The 16,741-nt window shown below is 43.8% G+C and overlaps 1 protein-coding gene across 6 annotated transcripts in view; it reads left to right on the top strand.

The window, feature by feature from the left end:
- Positions 1-16,741, top strand: part of IDO2 (indoleamine 2,3-dioxygenase 2) — a 66,592-nt gene that overhangs the window by 37,294 nt on the left and 12,557 nt on the right. For 4 of the 6 annotated variants that reach the window (XM_021077735.2, XM_085004252.1, XM_021077738.2 and 1 more), the window contains one exon: positions 1,707-1,824. In XM_021077735.2, coding sequence (XP_020933394.2) covers positions 1,707-1,824 — 118 coding nt within the window. Of the gene's footprint in view, positions 1-1,706; positions 1,825-2,340; positions 2,824-16,741 lie in introns of those variants that run through there. The other 2 variants (XM_085004255.1, XM_085004254.1) reach the window with 2 other exon arrangements.

A 16,741-nucleotide genomic window follows, 5' to 3' on the forward strand; every position in this document is an offset into this window, starting at 1 on the left:
GGTACTAGAAAGGTCACATATAAAACAAACAACGACAACAAGAAAAACACTGTCATGCTGCAGTGATCAGCTAGAGGATTCATGCCTTGCCTAAAGATACTGGAGTTAGAATTCTTCCTGCAAGGTGACCAGAGATTGTCCCTTTAGGAAGCAGTCACAGTAAATCTGGGCTCATGGCACTCCCAGGGGAACCCTGCCAGGGGGTCCAGCAGGCAGAGGGCTGCCCTTCCTAGACATCCCCCGCTGGGATGCTCACCCCGTAGCCAAAACTAGTTCTTTTCACTAGTGCTGAAAAGAAACACTGAGGTGGTATTTTGGAGGAAGGAGAAAAAAATTGCTTTCTTGCTTTGCCAGGCAAAGAAATCCACAGCAAAATAATGCCCTAAAGAATGTGCTTTCTCTGGGGAGAGATTAGGAAGTGCTTTTCTTGCCAAAATCCAGTGTCTGTCTGCCAGTGCTGAATTGAAACACAGAGACAGGGTTGTGGGTAGAGAGAAAAAGATAGCTTTTATTGCTTTGCCAGGCAAAGGGGACCACAGCAGTGTAATGACTTAAAGACTGTGCCCACTTTGGAAGGGCTTAGGAGGTGGTTTTATACTTTGGGGAGTGGAATAAGGATCAGAGCTGTAGATAAGGATCAGAACAGAGGCAAGGCTTGCCCTGTTTCTCAAAGCTGGTGTTTAGTGGCACTAGAACAGGTTCTGGTGGTTCTCCTTCATCCCAGAATGAAGGAGCCTTCATCAAGTAGTTCTTCCCTTTGCTGGGGGTTTAGTTCTGCAGAAAGGCTCAAAGATATCGTTATGCGTATTCCTTGAGGAGGAACCAGGACCCTGCCCCAAGGCTGCACTCTTGTCTCTAGACTGCTCCTGCCTGGTCTCTGCATCCCCTCTCTTGCCTGATGAGCAACTGCCCTTTGGAACTCAGGGAAGGTCCTGGAGGCTGAGGCTTCTTCCCTAAAAACAAGAAATGGAGGATATAGAAAGGCTTGTGTGCCCAGGAGCCCCACTGGGCACTAGCTCGGTTATAGTTTTATAGTTTGGGAGTGAAAAGTAGGGCCACAGAAAAGGATGGGTATAGAGAGGCAAGCTTTCATTCTTCTTTAGAGTTTTTTTTTTGTTTTTTTTTTTTTTTTTTTTTTTTTTGTCTTTTTGCCTTTTCTGGGGCTGCTCCCACGGCATATGGAGGTTCCCAGGCTAGGGGTCTAATGGGATCTGAGCCGCGTCTGCGACCTACACCACAGCTCACGGCAATGCCAGATCCTTAACCCACTGAGCAAGGCCAGGGATTGAACCCACAACCTCATGGTTCCTAGTCGGATTCCTTAACCACTGAGCCACGACGGGAACTCCTAGAGTTGGTGTTTAGTGGCCCCAGCATTGGTTCTGGTGGTCCTCCCCTCAAAGATATAGTTAAGCGCATTCCTTGAAGAGGGACCAGGACCCTGCCCCAAGGCTGCACCATTGTCTCTAGACTGTTCCTCCCTGGTCTCTGCATCCCCTCCCTTCCCCGGTTTGCAACTGTCTGAACCTCCCTTTGGAACTCTGGGAAGGTCATGGAAGCAGAAGCTTATTCGATAAAAACCAGAAATGGGCGGACACAGAAAGGCTTGTGTGCCCAGGAGCCTCGCAGGTTGTGCTCAGCATCACTCCTCCTCTGTAGACCCGAAGTGACACTAATGAATTGAGTGACAAAAACCTCATCCCCAGGCCCTTGTTCAGGCAGTGAATGCCCTCTTGAAGCCCAGCCCGGACTGCCTGCTCCAAGCCCTGCAGCGACTGACACTCTCCATCCAGGATATCACCAGAGCCTTGGGACAAATGCACGGTAGGCGTTCCTCCTGAAGGCTGAGGGTGATGCTTGGGAAGCAAAGGGCTGGAGGTTGGGCAACATCCATCAGGTGGCGCTGCTGTGTCAGCTTTTTTCCTAGGTAACTGGTGTTCACACTCTTGGAAAATATGTCAGTGTGGAGGAATATTCTTGTGCTTTTGTCCTTCTTTTCTTTTCTTCTTCTTTTTTTTTTTTTTTTTTGCCTTTTCTAGGGCCGCTTCCACGGCGTATGGAGGTTCCCAGGCTAGGGGTCGAATCGGAGCTGTAGCCGCCGGCCTACACCAGAGCCACAGCAATGAGGGATCTGAGCCACGTCTGCCACCTACACCGCAGCTCATGGCAACGCCGGATCCTTAACCCACTGAGCAAGGCCAGGGATCAAACCTGCAACCTCATGGTCTCTAGTAAGATTCGTTAACCACTGAGCCACAACGGGAATGCCTGTCCTTTATATTTTCTTATGATGAGGATGAGGGCAGTTTCCTCTTTTCATAGTCTGAAGTTTCTTTGCAGGTTGAGATCTTGCCAGAAGCTTTCAAGAAGGGGATGCGGCCACACAGAACTGTTTGTACCTGCTTCTTCCAGCAATGATGTTGGCCCCAAGAGATGTGTGACCTGAGCTTCCCCAGTTCTCCTTTACTGTGGCCAGTGCAGGAATGAGTTTATCACAGGCATGGCCAGTTAAGGGGCCCACCCTTTTTTGCATCTGGTTACATATTATTCTGATGAGTGCATTTCTCTCCAGTGCCTGGGCAGCTTTTTAACTTCCTCTATCAGGAGCATTAAAAATAAGTAAGAGGGAAAAGGGTGTGTGATCTGTTTACCAGAGAGAAACAGCTGAGAAGCAATTTCCCTAATTCTTACTTCAGTGGCAAACAAAAGGGATTCTGAAAAAAGAGAGCGTTTATAAGAAATGGGGCAAGAGGGAGGGAGCCGGAGACTGGGTGGTGTCGAGTTTAATGACCTTTTATTAAATAAAAGAGTAGATGTAGAGAATTACCATGGTGGCTCAGCTGGTTAAGGACCCGACATTGTCTCTGTGAGGATGCCGATTCGATCCCTAGCCTTGTTCAGTGGATTAAGGATCCAGCATTGCCTCGAACTGCAGCGTAGTTCACAGATGCAGCTCAGATCCAATGTTGCCGTGGCTGTGGGGTTGGCCTGCAGCTCTGATTCAAACCCTGGTCTGGGACCTTCCATATGCCACAGGCACAGCCATAAAAACTTTTAAAAATTAAAACAAAAGAGTGGATATACTCGTCATTGTGGACTCTATACTAGTGGAAATCTATGCCAAGTCACAAAGTTAGGCATTACTTCCATTCAGCTTCCCTGTTGTACATTGTAGTGTTTTTCTGGTTTTGTTTTGTTTGCTTTTTAGGGCTGCATCTGAAGCATATGGAAGTTCCCAGGCTAGGGGTTAAATCAGAGCTGCAGCCTCTGGCCTACACCGCAGCCACAGCAACTCGGGATCTGAGCCGAGTCTGAGATCTACAGTGCAGCTCACAGCAACGCTGGATCCCTGACTCGCTGAGTGAGGCCAGGGATCAAACCCGCGTCCTCATGGATACTAGTTGGGTTCTTAATCCACTGAGTCACAATGGGAACTCCAGCCTCTTGTACCTTTGAGACTCCCATAGCCCCATTTCCCAGAATTTGAATGGTAAAGCCCTCCGGATCACAGCAGTCAGCACTCCTGCCGAACAAGCTCTGCCAACTTCGAGAGATGGATTTTAATTTTGCAGAGATGCCCTGGGTTTATTAGTCAGGATGTCAAGACCACTAGAGGGACATTGAAGGGTCTCCAGATGGCATGGAGGAGCAGAAGTTAGTCCTTCAGAAAGTCAGGTGGGGCCTCTGCTCTGTCACAAGGTGGGCGGCAGTAAGGTGGCACCTGCCTGGCTGTCACAAGCTTTCCTTTCCTAGTACTCATTTTCAAAGTCACTTCTTCAGCAGGGCCAACCCTGCAGCTTTCTTGATCATCCTCTGCAGGAGGTCTGATGGCCTGGGGGGTGAGGTCCCTTGTTTCCCCCAAAGGCATGTTTTCCCACACAGGAGTGATTTATTTCAAAGGTTTCACTGCTGGCCAGTAGGTGAAATCGATGAAGGTATCAGATCACATTTTTCAAATGCATCTTCCATCCTTCCATGACAAGGTGACCTGGAAACCCCTCTCAGCAGAGGGTGGGGTCTATGTCCTTGTTTGTGACGGGGGTGGGCTTGCGACATGCCTGTGACCAGTAGAACTCAGCAGAAGTGACACTGCATGACTTCCCAGACAAGGCTAGAGAAAGTGACCCAGTTGCCACCTTGTACACTGAGTCACTGGGAACAAAACGTACCGTGGCTTTGAATAAGGATGTCAAGCCACCTGGAGGGGCTGGGTGTAGGTGTCCCACCTGGTACCTGGCATGGGGGTGCATAAGCCCTCAGGTGCGTCTAAGTTCCCATCTTCAAGGCTTCCTCCATCTTCATTCATCCCATCTGAGGACCCGGTCACTGTGTGGCAGAGACCAGCCGCCTCCACTGGGTCTTGTCCTCATGTGCAGCCTGCAGAGACCATGCTTGAAATGCAATGGCTGTTCTATGCTACCGAGTTTGAACTAGTTGGTTATGCTGCCATGGTAACCAGAGGAAAATGCAGTTCTAAAAATGCTCACGAGTCACAGAAACCGCAAGGTGTAAGAGATCATACAAGTGTTTTAGTTAATGCCTGTGATATATGGTTCTTGACTTTGCTGCATAATACACAGAGCTCAGCAGCACGGCTTTCCTCCCCCAACTGGAGCTGACCCCCAAAATGCCTTCTTCCTGAGCCCGACTTTATCACGGATTGGGTGCTTTCCTCCCTTCCTCCATGAGCACCTCTCAGAATTTTCAAACTCACGTCTGAAGACATGCCCAAGGCAGAGGAGGAGGTCTCCTTTATTGCAGGGCTGCATTTTGGGTATCTGAAGACCACCAGGCTCTGACCGTTGTCGCTAGGCTGCTCTCCAGCCCACACAGGATCTCTGCTTCAAAGCTTTCCCCAATTCTCACCACTGACTGGAAGACAAAATCAGACCGTTCCATTTCCATAGCCTGACTCCCCACAAGGCAGGGGTCCTTCACCACCTCACACGTGTGGACACACCTCGACACGCACTGCTTGCCAAGTCTCCACCTTGCACACCTGCAGGACCCGAGTCTAGCTCCCTGCTCTGGTGGTTTGCAGAGAACTCAACCACATCCCAGCTTTGGGCTCCTTTGGAAGGCTAAAATATGTTCCGACTTTCAAACATCCAGATTATGTCTGGATTTAAGCAAATCTTTTGGAGCCCTTATCAATAAGCTCTTGTTCTCTAAGGGTGAATTTTCATAGAAAAGCTCAGGGATTATTTTCTCTCCCCAAACCCATGGACATTGTTGCCTTGTCTTTTCTTCTGAACAAACACAGTTTCCAGCTTCTGCTTGACCTGTTCGTAGCTGTAAGAATGTCTCTTTTATGAGTGATGAGGAGTCAAAAAATGTTTCCTCCAGAGTTCCCGCTGTGGCGCAGCAGGATTGGCAGCATCTCTGTAGTGCTGGAGCTGTAAGTTCAACCCCTGAGCCCAGCACAGTGGGTTAAAGGATCTGGCACTGCCACAGCTACGGCTTTGGTCTCAACTGCAGCTTGGATTTGATCCCTGGCTGGGAACTCCACATGCGGGCGGGCAGCCAAAGAAGAGAAAAGTTTCCTTCTAACAATTTGCTATGTGTTCAAATTAGATTTTTTTAGTCAGTGAATTGGTATAGTGTGAATTCTTCAGCCATCCCCTTCTGATTAGTTCACCTGATTTTGCCTAAGACATTTTCCTTCCTAATGTGTGAACTTGTTTTGTCTCAAACCAATTGCAAAAGAATTAACACTGGAATCCGTCTCTTCAAATGCCAGTTTGATAAGATGACCAAATTCACATTTCTAAAGTTGTTTTCGTTCAGGGCCTAGTTACACACAGTAATTCTGAATATACCCAAGTCATCTGAGGCACCATCTCTTACCTTAAATCCAATTTCATCCTGGCAGTGCGTGCAGTCTGGAAGCACGCACACATACACATATATAGATACACAGGGTTATTAAAGTGCTTTAGGCATCTTCACAGAAGACTTCGCCTTAGGGCTGTAAGGAGGAATAGACATTGCACATCATACCTCAAAGATATCTAAAAATCCCCTTGTGGCTCAGTGGGTTAAGAACCTGACATAGTATCTGCAAGGATGCAGGTTCGATCCCTGGCCTCGCTCAGTGGGTTGGGGATCTGGTATCACCACAAGCTGTGGTGTAGGTTGCGGATGCATCTTGGATCCAGTGTTGCCGTGGCTGTGGTGTAGGCTGTAGCTGCAGCTCTGATTGGACCCCTAGCCTGGGAACTTCCAAGTGTGAGTGTGACCATTAAAAAAAAAAAAAAAAGAAAGAAAATCTAGAATCTACAATGATTATTGTTGTTTTATATGGTTAAAGTTCACACAGATTTGCTTGTATATTTATAAATTTCTTTGCTCTTCTATCCTTTGAATCACATTTTTTTTAGGTAAGAAAAATATTATTTGTTTAGATAAGAGAAATTGTAACACATTTCAGATCAGATTTTAAAGAAGGGATAAATCATACAAACATGACAAAATCTGGAAAAACAACTTAATATTGTTCCTAACTACATAACCTCTATTATAGCATCTGTACATTTGAAGCCCTATTTCTCCTCTTCTACTCACAAGTTTTCAGTGCCAGCTTTCAAGACGTATTTGCTTATTTATTTTTTTATCGAAATCTAGTAGATTTACAATGTGCTAATTTCTGCTGTACTGCAAAGTGATTCAGTTATGCATATATACATTCTTTTTTTCATATTCTTTCCCGTTATGGTTTAATCTTAGGATATTGAATATCTCTGTGCTATAGACTAGGACTTTTGTTGTTTATCCATTCTATGGGTAATAGTTTGCATCTGCTAACCTCCAACTCCCCAGTCCATCCCTTCCCCACCCCTGTAAACATTTTGGATTTTTTTGCCTGTAGAATTTCCTCTCATGAATCTGTTGCTGATAAATGCTCTCATCTAAAAAATTACCTTCTTTTTATATTTATTTATTTTTAATTTAATTTTAAAGTTGTATTTATTAATGTTAATATGTACTATATATTATATTTTTGTGAGTAACTATATTCTTAGATGTTGAACAGATCACTGCAGTAGTTTCTGGTTCCCATCATCCCTAAATGAGAAGGTACCTGTCAGTCTGTCCTTTTTTCCCTTGTCTACTTTTTTCTCTCTTCCATGTTGTTGACCTTATTATGCTTGGACTTCGCTATGCTTCTTTAACTGCTATGACTCATCTGTTTGGAAAGTCCTCAGCCATGAAATACTGACAAATTGCCTATGTTTCACACCCTTCATCTCTCCTCCTGGAACTTTTTTTTTTTTTTTTTTAATGACTGACCTGCAGCACATGGAAGTTCCCAGGCTAGGGATCAAACCCATGCCTCTGCAGTGAACAGAGACGCTGCTGTCAGATTCAGATTCATCACTCATTGCACCACAGCAGGAACTCCTCCCTCTGGAGCTTTAACTGTGGATGTTAAACCTTTCTTCCTAGCTTTCCATCTCCCTCAAATCTTTGATTTTCCATCTGTTTATTTCTTGGGGCTCCATTCCAGATGAATTCTTCTGGCCTAAGTAAATCCTTCACTCTTCAGCTGCTTCTAATCTGCTGCTAAGCACACTCAATAGATGATTTCATTTTTCATTTCCAAAAGCTATATTTTATTATTTTCAAATCTGTTAGTTTACTTTTTGTAATTTTCTGTTCCCTGTAGATATTTTCAAGCTCGCTTAAACATGGTAAGTGTGGTTGTTTTATAATCTGTAGGTGGTAAAGGTGGTAATTCTAATATTTAAAACTTGTTTCTGTTTCTTTCTTAGTTTTTTTTCTTTCTTTCTTCCTTTTTTTGGTTCTCACGGTGGTTGTCATTTTTTTGTATGCTTGCTTTTTTTTTTAACCTGGTACTGTTCATTGTCCTTGAAGTGTCACTTGGAGGCAGGCTTTTGGGACTAGAATAGAGAAGTATTTGCATTTGGTTCTTCCTTGTTCTTAGCAACACTGAAATTCTGAACCATCTTACATCAAGTTGAGTGAACGAGGGTCCATGTAGCAATCTTGTGTTAAAAATGTGCCAGAAAAAAATGGCCACAACTTTTCAAGGACAGCTTTTTAAAAAATCTTCTTTCGCTCAGTGCCAAGGTAATCTTAATTCATGGCAAGCAGGTGGAGACAGTGCTCTGAGTCACCCCGAAGTTGAGGGCGTAGGTGTTTGGGACTCCAAGGTCAGTGTGAGGAGGGTATCCGTTAAAAGACCAGGGCCCCCATCACTCAGAGACACCATTAGACCAGAGCCCGGGTGAACCTGGATTGGCAAAGTGTCTTTACCAGTCTTATTCTCTGCCTCCCTGGATGCCTGCTTTTTCTTATAAGGCTTTTGCTTGGTGGGTCTTTGCTATCTTTTCAGCTCTTTGATTGCCTTTAGAATGTTTTCATATTTATCCAGCTTTTTTGGTTTGTTTTTAGTAGAAGGATAGGTCCAGGTAACATAGCACTACATAACCACAAATGGGAACCTCTTTCTGGAGTACCGTTTGCATCTCTTCTTTTCCGATCCCACCATCACTTACTCTTCACATGGCCATCATCATCTGCTGCCTGGACTCCTGCAGTAGCCTTCTAATTGTCTCTCATCTGCCCTTTACCTAGTCTAATCCACTCTCTGCACAGAAGCCTGAATCGACTTTTGGATGTGCAAATTGGGTTGCATCACTTTTCCTCTTAAAACTCTTTGGTTTCCATCCTGGCAAATTCCAGTATGGCCACTGAACCCTTGATAAAACTAAAATATTGTATTGATATTAATTTTTTCCATGTTTTACCTTTGGATATATGACAACTAGAAAATGTAAATCTACATGTGTCCATCTCATTATATTTCAGTGCAACAGCACTAGTTTACCCATTACTCTAAGGGTAAGACAAAAATCCTTAACCCCATTATGCAGGATCCAGCATGATCTGACTGCAGTCTCTTTTCATTTTAATTTACTTCACATCATATTTCCCTTCACTCGTTCTTTCCATCACTAGCTTTTAAAGTTCCTGGGAAGACCCATTTCCACTTTAAGGCTTGTGTTTTCACTGTTTCTTCTGCTTCATTCTTCCCAACTCCTCCTCTGCCTAGTTAACTCCTTTTTATACCTAGATTGAAGCTCTGGTCTCATCCAGGCTCTGATGGCTGTTTAAACCCTATCAGCAGTGCTTCCAATCCCAGGAATAGGGGACAGGAGGGAACAGTGGCAGTAGCAGAAGAAATAAACAAAAGACCTCAAGAAGAAGGACTGAGGGTGAGCAGAGCTTAGGTGTGATCTGAGGTGTCAAGGATGTACTGGATTTCAAAGCTGATTAAAAAAATCATGATGCCATATCCAACCACTTGTGATAGACCACAAATAAGATAATATGGGGAAAAGAAAGCATATATATGTATAACTGGGTCACTTTGCTGTCTATCAGAAATTGACAGAACATTGTAAATCAACTATACTTTATTAAAAAAGAAAAGAAAAACAGGGAAAGGAAACGAAGCAAAATAGACTCGCAGACATGGGGAAGAAACGTGTGGTTGCCAAGAGGGAGAGGGGGGGAGTGGCATGGACTGGGAGTCAGGGGTTAGTAGATGCAAACTATTCCATTTAGAATGGATAAGCAATGACGTCCTGCTGTACAGCAAGGGAATTCTACCCAATCTCTTGGGATAGAACATGATGGAGGATAGTATGAGAAAAAGGATATATATATGTATGACTGGGTCAAATTTGCTGTACAACAGAAATTGACAGAACATTATAAATCATGTATACTTTAGCAGAAAATTCATGGTGCCTCTTGCAAAAATTTGTTATTTAGAAGATTGAATCGAATTCTGATTGGTTGGTAGATTGATTTTCAAAGGAAATAGGGAATTCGAGGGAAGGATGCAATACTTGCTTTGAGACAAGTCATATTTAAAGTGATAGTGAGACACCCAGTGGAAATAGGTGGCTTTAAAAGTGGAAATTACACAAAAAAAGATACAGTCTGGTGGTCATGGTCAATGGATACATAGTTCGATTATGCACCCACTGTGCTTTTTTGGGGGGATCGGTACTAGCACAGTGCTGAATTACTTCCCTGAACAGAACCATATTGAATGCTAACGCTAATAATGTAATGTGAAATTGCTGCAGTAATTCTGGGTCTGTAGTGTTCATACTGACCCAAAGCCAGGATATGCTGAGTTTTGCTTCGTTTAAAGACCATTTCTCCATATAAAACCTAAATCCCCTACCCCTGAAAAGTTTTCAAAAAGCAAGTTTCCTAAGGGAAACAAAGATAATCCTTATGACAAAATTTGCATGAAGCGCATGTATCCTAATCAAAAGCAGACATTGTGTTTTTCTTGAGATTCACTTAGATTTAACAGCAAAAGAGACCTAACTATCCTATGTTTGGCTGAACAACATCAACAGAAACTTTTGGAAGCTGTCTAGCTGGGCAGTAAAGACACCTGGGCTTGGGCATCAGGATGGATGTTGCAGTCGTGGTACCCTTTTCCCATCCCTCTAGGAAGACACGTGGAAGGGAAGGGGGGAGGCTGATCTTAGGTGTGTTCTTGGATCTTCTGTGTTGCCTGTAGGATAATGTCTCTGGCTTTCAAGGATTGCCTTCTTAGCCAAAGCGTACACAAAGCAGATCCAGAAGCAAGTGCACTTTTGTGGCTCTCAACCCTCCCCACCCCATCTTAATAGATGTCCTCTACCCGCTATTCTCTGAACAGGGGTTCAGAGTCAGCTGCCCCAATACATTCCCTACTAGTGTGGTTGAAAGTTCTCCCAGAGAGTTCAGCTTGGGGAATGGAAAAGAGTAGGATGCAAAACCAGAAGATGGGATTCCAGCTCAGACTCTCTTAATACCACTCTGGATCCTAGATTCTTTTTTAATTCAAAAAAAAAAAATTTTTTTTTGGTCTTTTTGTCTTTTTAGGGATGCACCTGTGGCATATGGAGGTTCCCAGGCTAAGGGTCCAGTTGGAGCTGTAGCTGCCAGCCTATACCACAGCAACATCAGATCCGAGCTGTGTCTGTGACCTACACCACAACTCAGGGCAACGCCGGATCCTTAACCCACTGAGCAAGGCCAGGGATCGAACCTGCGTCCTCATGGATGCTAGTCAGATTCATTTCCACTGAGCCATAATGGGAGCTCCCATAGCATCTTTTTTTAAATGAACTATCTCTTCTACCTACCATACAGAATATTGACTATATAGAAAAATTGTAAAATAAACTCCCTTATACCCTCCAACTTAAGAAATACTAAGCACAAACTCAGAAAACTTTTGTGTGAAACTTTCCAATTTCGTTATCTAAACATGTCTCCTGGTTACCATCATCCTGATTATGACAGTAATCATTTACTTTGACTTCTGAATAATTTCACTATTTAAGAACTATTTCTGGAGTTCCCTGGTGGCCCAGCAGTTAAAGATCTGGCATTGTCACTGCCATGGCTCAGGTTTGATTGCTGGCCTGGGAACTTCTGCAGGCCATGGGCGTGGTCAAAAATAAAAAAGACCTAATTGAAAAAAAAGAATTATTCCTAAACTGCATATTTATCTCTATTTTTGAACTTTATATACAAAGAATTAAAACGTATATATTTTTTCCTGTAACTTGCTTATTTCACTAAGGGTTATCAACATTAGTCTTATAGAGGTAGGACAGTTTCACTGCCATATAGCATCTTTTTGTATAAAAATAATATTATTCTCTTTATTTCTTTTTTTGATTTGCTTGGTTTGGTTTGGATTTGCTATGATAAGCAACAGTGGTACAAATGGTCATGCACAGGGCACGTGGTATGTTCTTGGGAATATCTGTGAATCTTCACTTTTACTAACTAGCACCAACTTGTTCAACAAGTGACTTATTAGTTTGAAATCTCAGTCATGCACATTTAATATAATTAGCTTTATTCATTCGAAACTGTGCCACAACAGTGACCCAAGCCATGTCAGTGGCAAGGCTAGATTTTTCATCAGCTGAGCCGCTAGGGAATTCCTCTTTGTTTTTGAATATTTTTTTTTTCTTTTTAGGGCTACACCTGCAGCATACGGAAGTTCCTGGACTAGGGATCGAATCAGAGGAGCCGAAGCTGCCAACTTATGCTATAGCCATGGCAATGCCAGATCTTTAAGACGCATCTATGACCTACACTGCAGCTGGAGGCAATACTTCATATCCTTCACCCACTGAGTGAGGCCAGGGATTGACTTGAATCCTCAAGGAGACAATGTTGGGTTCTTCACCTGCTCAGCCACGATGGGAACTCCTGTTTTTTGTTTTGTTTTGTTTGTCTTTTTAGGGCCGCACCTGCATCATATGGAGGTTCCCAGGCTAGGGGTCGAATCTGAGCTACAGCTGCCAGCTTACACCACAGCCATAGCAACGCCAGATCCAAGCCACGTCTGCGACCTACACCACAGCTCACAGCAATGCCGGATCCTTAACCCACTGAGCAAAGCCAGGGATCAACCTACGTCCTCATGGATACTTGTTAGATTTTTTTCCACTGAGCCACAACGGGAACTCCTGTTTTTGATTTTTGACGCCTGTCTTGGAGAATACCTCCCTTTGGTTGAATATGTTTGGGGAGCTATGAGATTCATGAACTTGGACATCCAAGGCTCTTCCAGTTTTGAAAAATTCTCAGCCATCGTTACTTAAAGTAAGCTTTCTGCTCTTTTGCCCTCTCCCCTCAGCTAGGACTGCAATAACTGTTACGTCGTTTCTCCTAATGGAATCCCAGAGTCATGTAAGCTTTCTTTACCCTTTTGCATTGTTTTCATTGTTCCCTTCTAATTAAATAAATAAGTTCCAATCTTCTACCTCAGGGATTCTTTCTTTTTCTTTAGATATCTTTAAAAAAAGAAAAATGTTTGGCCCTACCAGCGGCAGGTGGAAGATTCTGGACCAGGAATCGAACCCAAATCACAATTGTAACTGCACCACAGCTGCAGCAATGCCAGATCCTTAACCCACTGCACCCCAGGGAGACTTCCTGCAGATTTTTTTCTTCTGCTTGATTCACTTTGTGGGTTTTTGTTTTTTGTTGTTGTTGTTGTTGTTGTTTTCTCTTTTTATTCATTGTATTCTACAGCTCCAGCCTTTCTGTTTGATTTTTTAAAATAATTTCCAACTTTAAACTTCCATTTAAGTTTGAGTTTTCTGTTAAACTTCTCCTTTTGTTCATGTGTGGCCTTACTGATTTCATTGAATGGGATCTTTGTGTGTTGTAGTTCACTGAGCTGTCTTAAAACAGATATTTTGAATTCTTTGTTGGGCAAATCCCAGATCCGCATTTCTTCAGGGTCAGTTAGTGGAAAATTATTTTGTTCCTTTGATGGTAGCAAGTTTACTGGATTTTTTCTTGTTTGTTTCTTGAAGTCTTGTGTTAAATGACTTTACCTTGGAAGAAGCGCTCACCTCCTCCAGCCTTTACGGACCACTTTCAGGAGAGAAACACCTTCCCTCAGCCCTGTTAGGGCTTCTGAGGCTTTTTCAGACCTTCTGCGGATGCGCCTGCTCCACTCTTCTTGCCCCCTCTTGTGGCAGAACTCCTAATCCCAACTGTGCATGCCTTCTTTTGATCCTGCAAAGCCAGGCTTTGCTTTTTGGGGTGGGGAGGGGAAGGAGGCAGTGCTGAAAGCTCAGGTTTGTTTGCTTTCTCTCAGCCCCACAGAGTCCTGCTGCCTGTGCTGGGCAAAGGTGCACTCTTGTCACCCTATGGGGTGTGTGGGTGAGGCACTCTGAGCAGTAGGGGTCTGGGTTAGCTGGGGGGAATCCACAGGCGAGGTATCCCCAGAGGCTCAGCGGTGGGATTTTTGGGGGCTTGGGGTTTTTTGCTTTTTTTTTTTTTTCCTTTTTTGGCCACCCCAAGACATATGGATTTCCTGAGCCAGGGATCAGATCCCAGATTCAGTTGAGACTTAAGACACAGCTGCTACAATGCCAGATCCTTAACCCACTGCAGCGGGCCAGGGATCGAACCTGTGTCCCAGCGCTCCCAAGCCTATCCCATTGGGCCACAGCAAGAACCTCAGGGGCAGTTTTCTTGATGGAGTCTGTGAACACTTTAATGTCTCTGTCCCTTTAATGCCTTCCAACAGCCCCATCTGACACCCTCCTGGTCACCCCCCACCCCTCGTGCAAGGAGCACAAGCCAGTATCTGGGATGGGATGAGAAAGAAGTGGGTCTCTTTGGCTGCATTTCATGCAGTTGGGGAAGCCAGGCACTCACGAGCTCTCACTTTCCCTTGTGGGAAAAATCACAGGCTGAAGAGGTCTGTCTTGATGCTGAACTGTGCTGCGCTGGGCAAGGGGCACTGTGGGTAAAGTGAAATCTGTCTTAGATGCATCCAATCTTAGATTTTTTTTTTTTCCCTCTTTAGGGCCATACCTTGGGCATATGGAAGTTCCCAGGCCAGGAGTTGAATTGAAGCTGCAGCTGAGGCCTATGCCATAGCCACAGCAACACTGTAACAGAGCCACACATCTGTGACCTATGCCGCCGCTCACGGCAATGCTGGATCCTTTACACACTGAGCAAAGCCAGGGATCGAATCTGTAGCCTCATGGATACTAATCAGATTCTTAATCTGCTGAGGCACAACAGAAACTCCTAATAAGGAATTTTTGTTGTTGTTGTTCCAGTGGTGTGCTGGAACTTCTCCACTCGACTCTTGGACTTCTACAAAGGCTTCTTATCCACGAGTGATGGTCTGAAGTAACGTCTGGGAGTTCCCGTCGTGGTGCAGTGGTTAACGAATCCGACTAGGAACCATGAGGTTGTGGGTTCGGTCCTTGCCCTTGCTCAGTGGGTTAAGGATCCGGCGTTGCCGTGAGCTGTGGTGTAGGTTACAGATGCGGCTTGGATCCTGCATTGCTGTGGCTCTGGCGTAGGCCAGTGGCTACAGCTCCGATTGGACCCCTAGCCTGGGAACACCATATGCCGTGGGGAGCGGCCCAAGAAATGGCAAAAAGATCAAAAAAAAAAAAAAAGAAAAAGAAAACTCTTATTCTGCCATAATGAATATGTTACTCTTGCATTTCTGATCCCTCATGCGTTAACGCTCTTCTGTGAGTGTGTGTGTCTGTGTGTGTGTGCTCCTATGTGCTCACCACTCACACCCCTGTTTTGTGAAATGCGTGGCTTTCCTTATTTTTGCAAATGTCTTTTATCTTTTAGTTTTAATGTTATTTTTTAGGACATTCGGGAGGGTGATTTTTTGTGTTATGCATTGCAAATGTTGTGGTTTGTCTTATTTCTGCCTTTTGAAAGCAGAAGTTCTTAATTTAAATATAGTCAAAAGCATGTATCATTTCTTTTGTAAAAGTCCATGTTTCAGAAGTCTTGGTTATTATTTCATGATCACAGGTCATAAATCGGTTTTTCTATATTTTCCTCAGAAATTGTTGTTTGCCTTTCACATTTCTGCCCTTATTACACATAAATTATTATCTATACATAGTGTGACACAGGAAATAAATTCAACTTCCTGTCCACGAATAATCACTAATCTACAATATTAGCCCAGTCTTACATCAGATTTTCTTTCTTTCACTTCCTTCCTTACTTCCTCTCTCTTTCATTCTTTCTTTTTTTCTTTCTTTCTTTTTTTCTCTCTCTCTTTCTTTCTTTCTTTCTTTCTTTCTCTTTTTCTTTCTTTCCTTCTTTCTTCCTTCCTTTCTTCCTTTCTTCCTTTCCTTTGTAGGGTGGCACCAGAGGCATAAGGAAGTTCCCAGGCTAGGAATGGAATTGGAGCTGCATCCGCAGGCCTACACCACAGCCACAGCAATGCTGGATGCCCAACCCACTGAGCAAGGCCAGGGATCGAACCCGCATCCTCATGGATACTAGTCAGATTCATTTCTGCTGCACCACCAAGGGAACTCCCAGATTTTCTTAAATGACTGAATCTGTTTCCAGGCTTCCTATTCAGTTTCATTCTCTGTTTGTCTTGCCCTGCAAAAATACCATCTGTCTTTTCTTAAATTTTTTTTATTGGAGTAGAGTTGGATATACAATGTTGTATTACAATGTTGTATTAGTTTCAGGTGTACAGTAAAGTGGATCAATTACACATATACACGTAGCCATTCTTTTTTCCCATACAGGTTATGACACACCATTGAGTACTGTGCTGTGCAGTAGGTCCTGGTTAGGTATCTATTTTACATAGAGTAATGTGTATGCATTTATCCCATCCTCCCCATTTATGCCTTCCCCCAAGGCTTCCCCATAACCATATGTTTGATTTTGAAATCTGTGAGTGTTTTTCTGTTTTATAAATAAGATCTTTTGTATCACAATGCCATCTGTCTTCCGAGAATTGCAGCTTCGTAAGAGTTCTCCTTTTCCAGTAGAGAAACTCCCCTCATCCTCACCGTCCTCGTCTTCTCCAGGGACACCTGTTCTATCTTTGACTCTGCCTTTCATCTAAACTTAGAATTAGCTTGGCAAGTTCCAATAAACATATCTGTGAGGGATTTTGCTCAAATTCCATGCAGGTTGTGTATTAATTTGGAGACAAGTTACATGATTTTGATATTATAACTGATCCGTCTTACCATCAAGGCAGGTGGAGAGATGGAGACTAACATAAACACATTAACATGTTCCCCTAAGTTGTGTCTTTTTTTTTTTTTTTAATTTTGGCCATACCTGCAGCAAATGGAACTTCCTGAACCAGGGTTGAAACTGAGCTGCAGCTGCAACCTACACCACAGCTGCAGCAACACTGAATCCT

The sequence above is a fragment of the Sus scrofa genome, chromosome 17, assembly GCF_054392235.1.
Source record: "Sus scrofa isolate SSC_HxYL_T2T_F1_AM1 chromosome 17, Sscrofa_HxYL_maternal_Yorkshire_Landrace_v2.0, whole genome shotgun sequence".
Taxonomy (NCBI): domain Eukaryota; kingdom Metazoa; phylum Chordata; class Mammalia; order Artiodactyla; family Suidae; genus Sus; species Sus scrofa.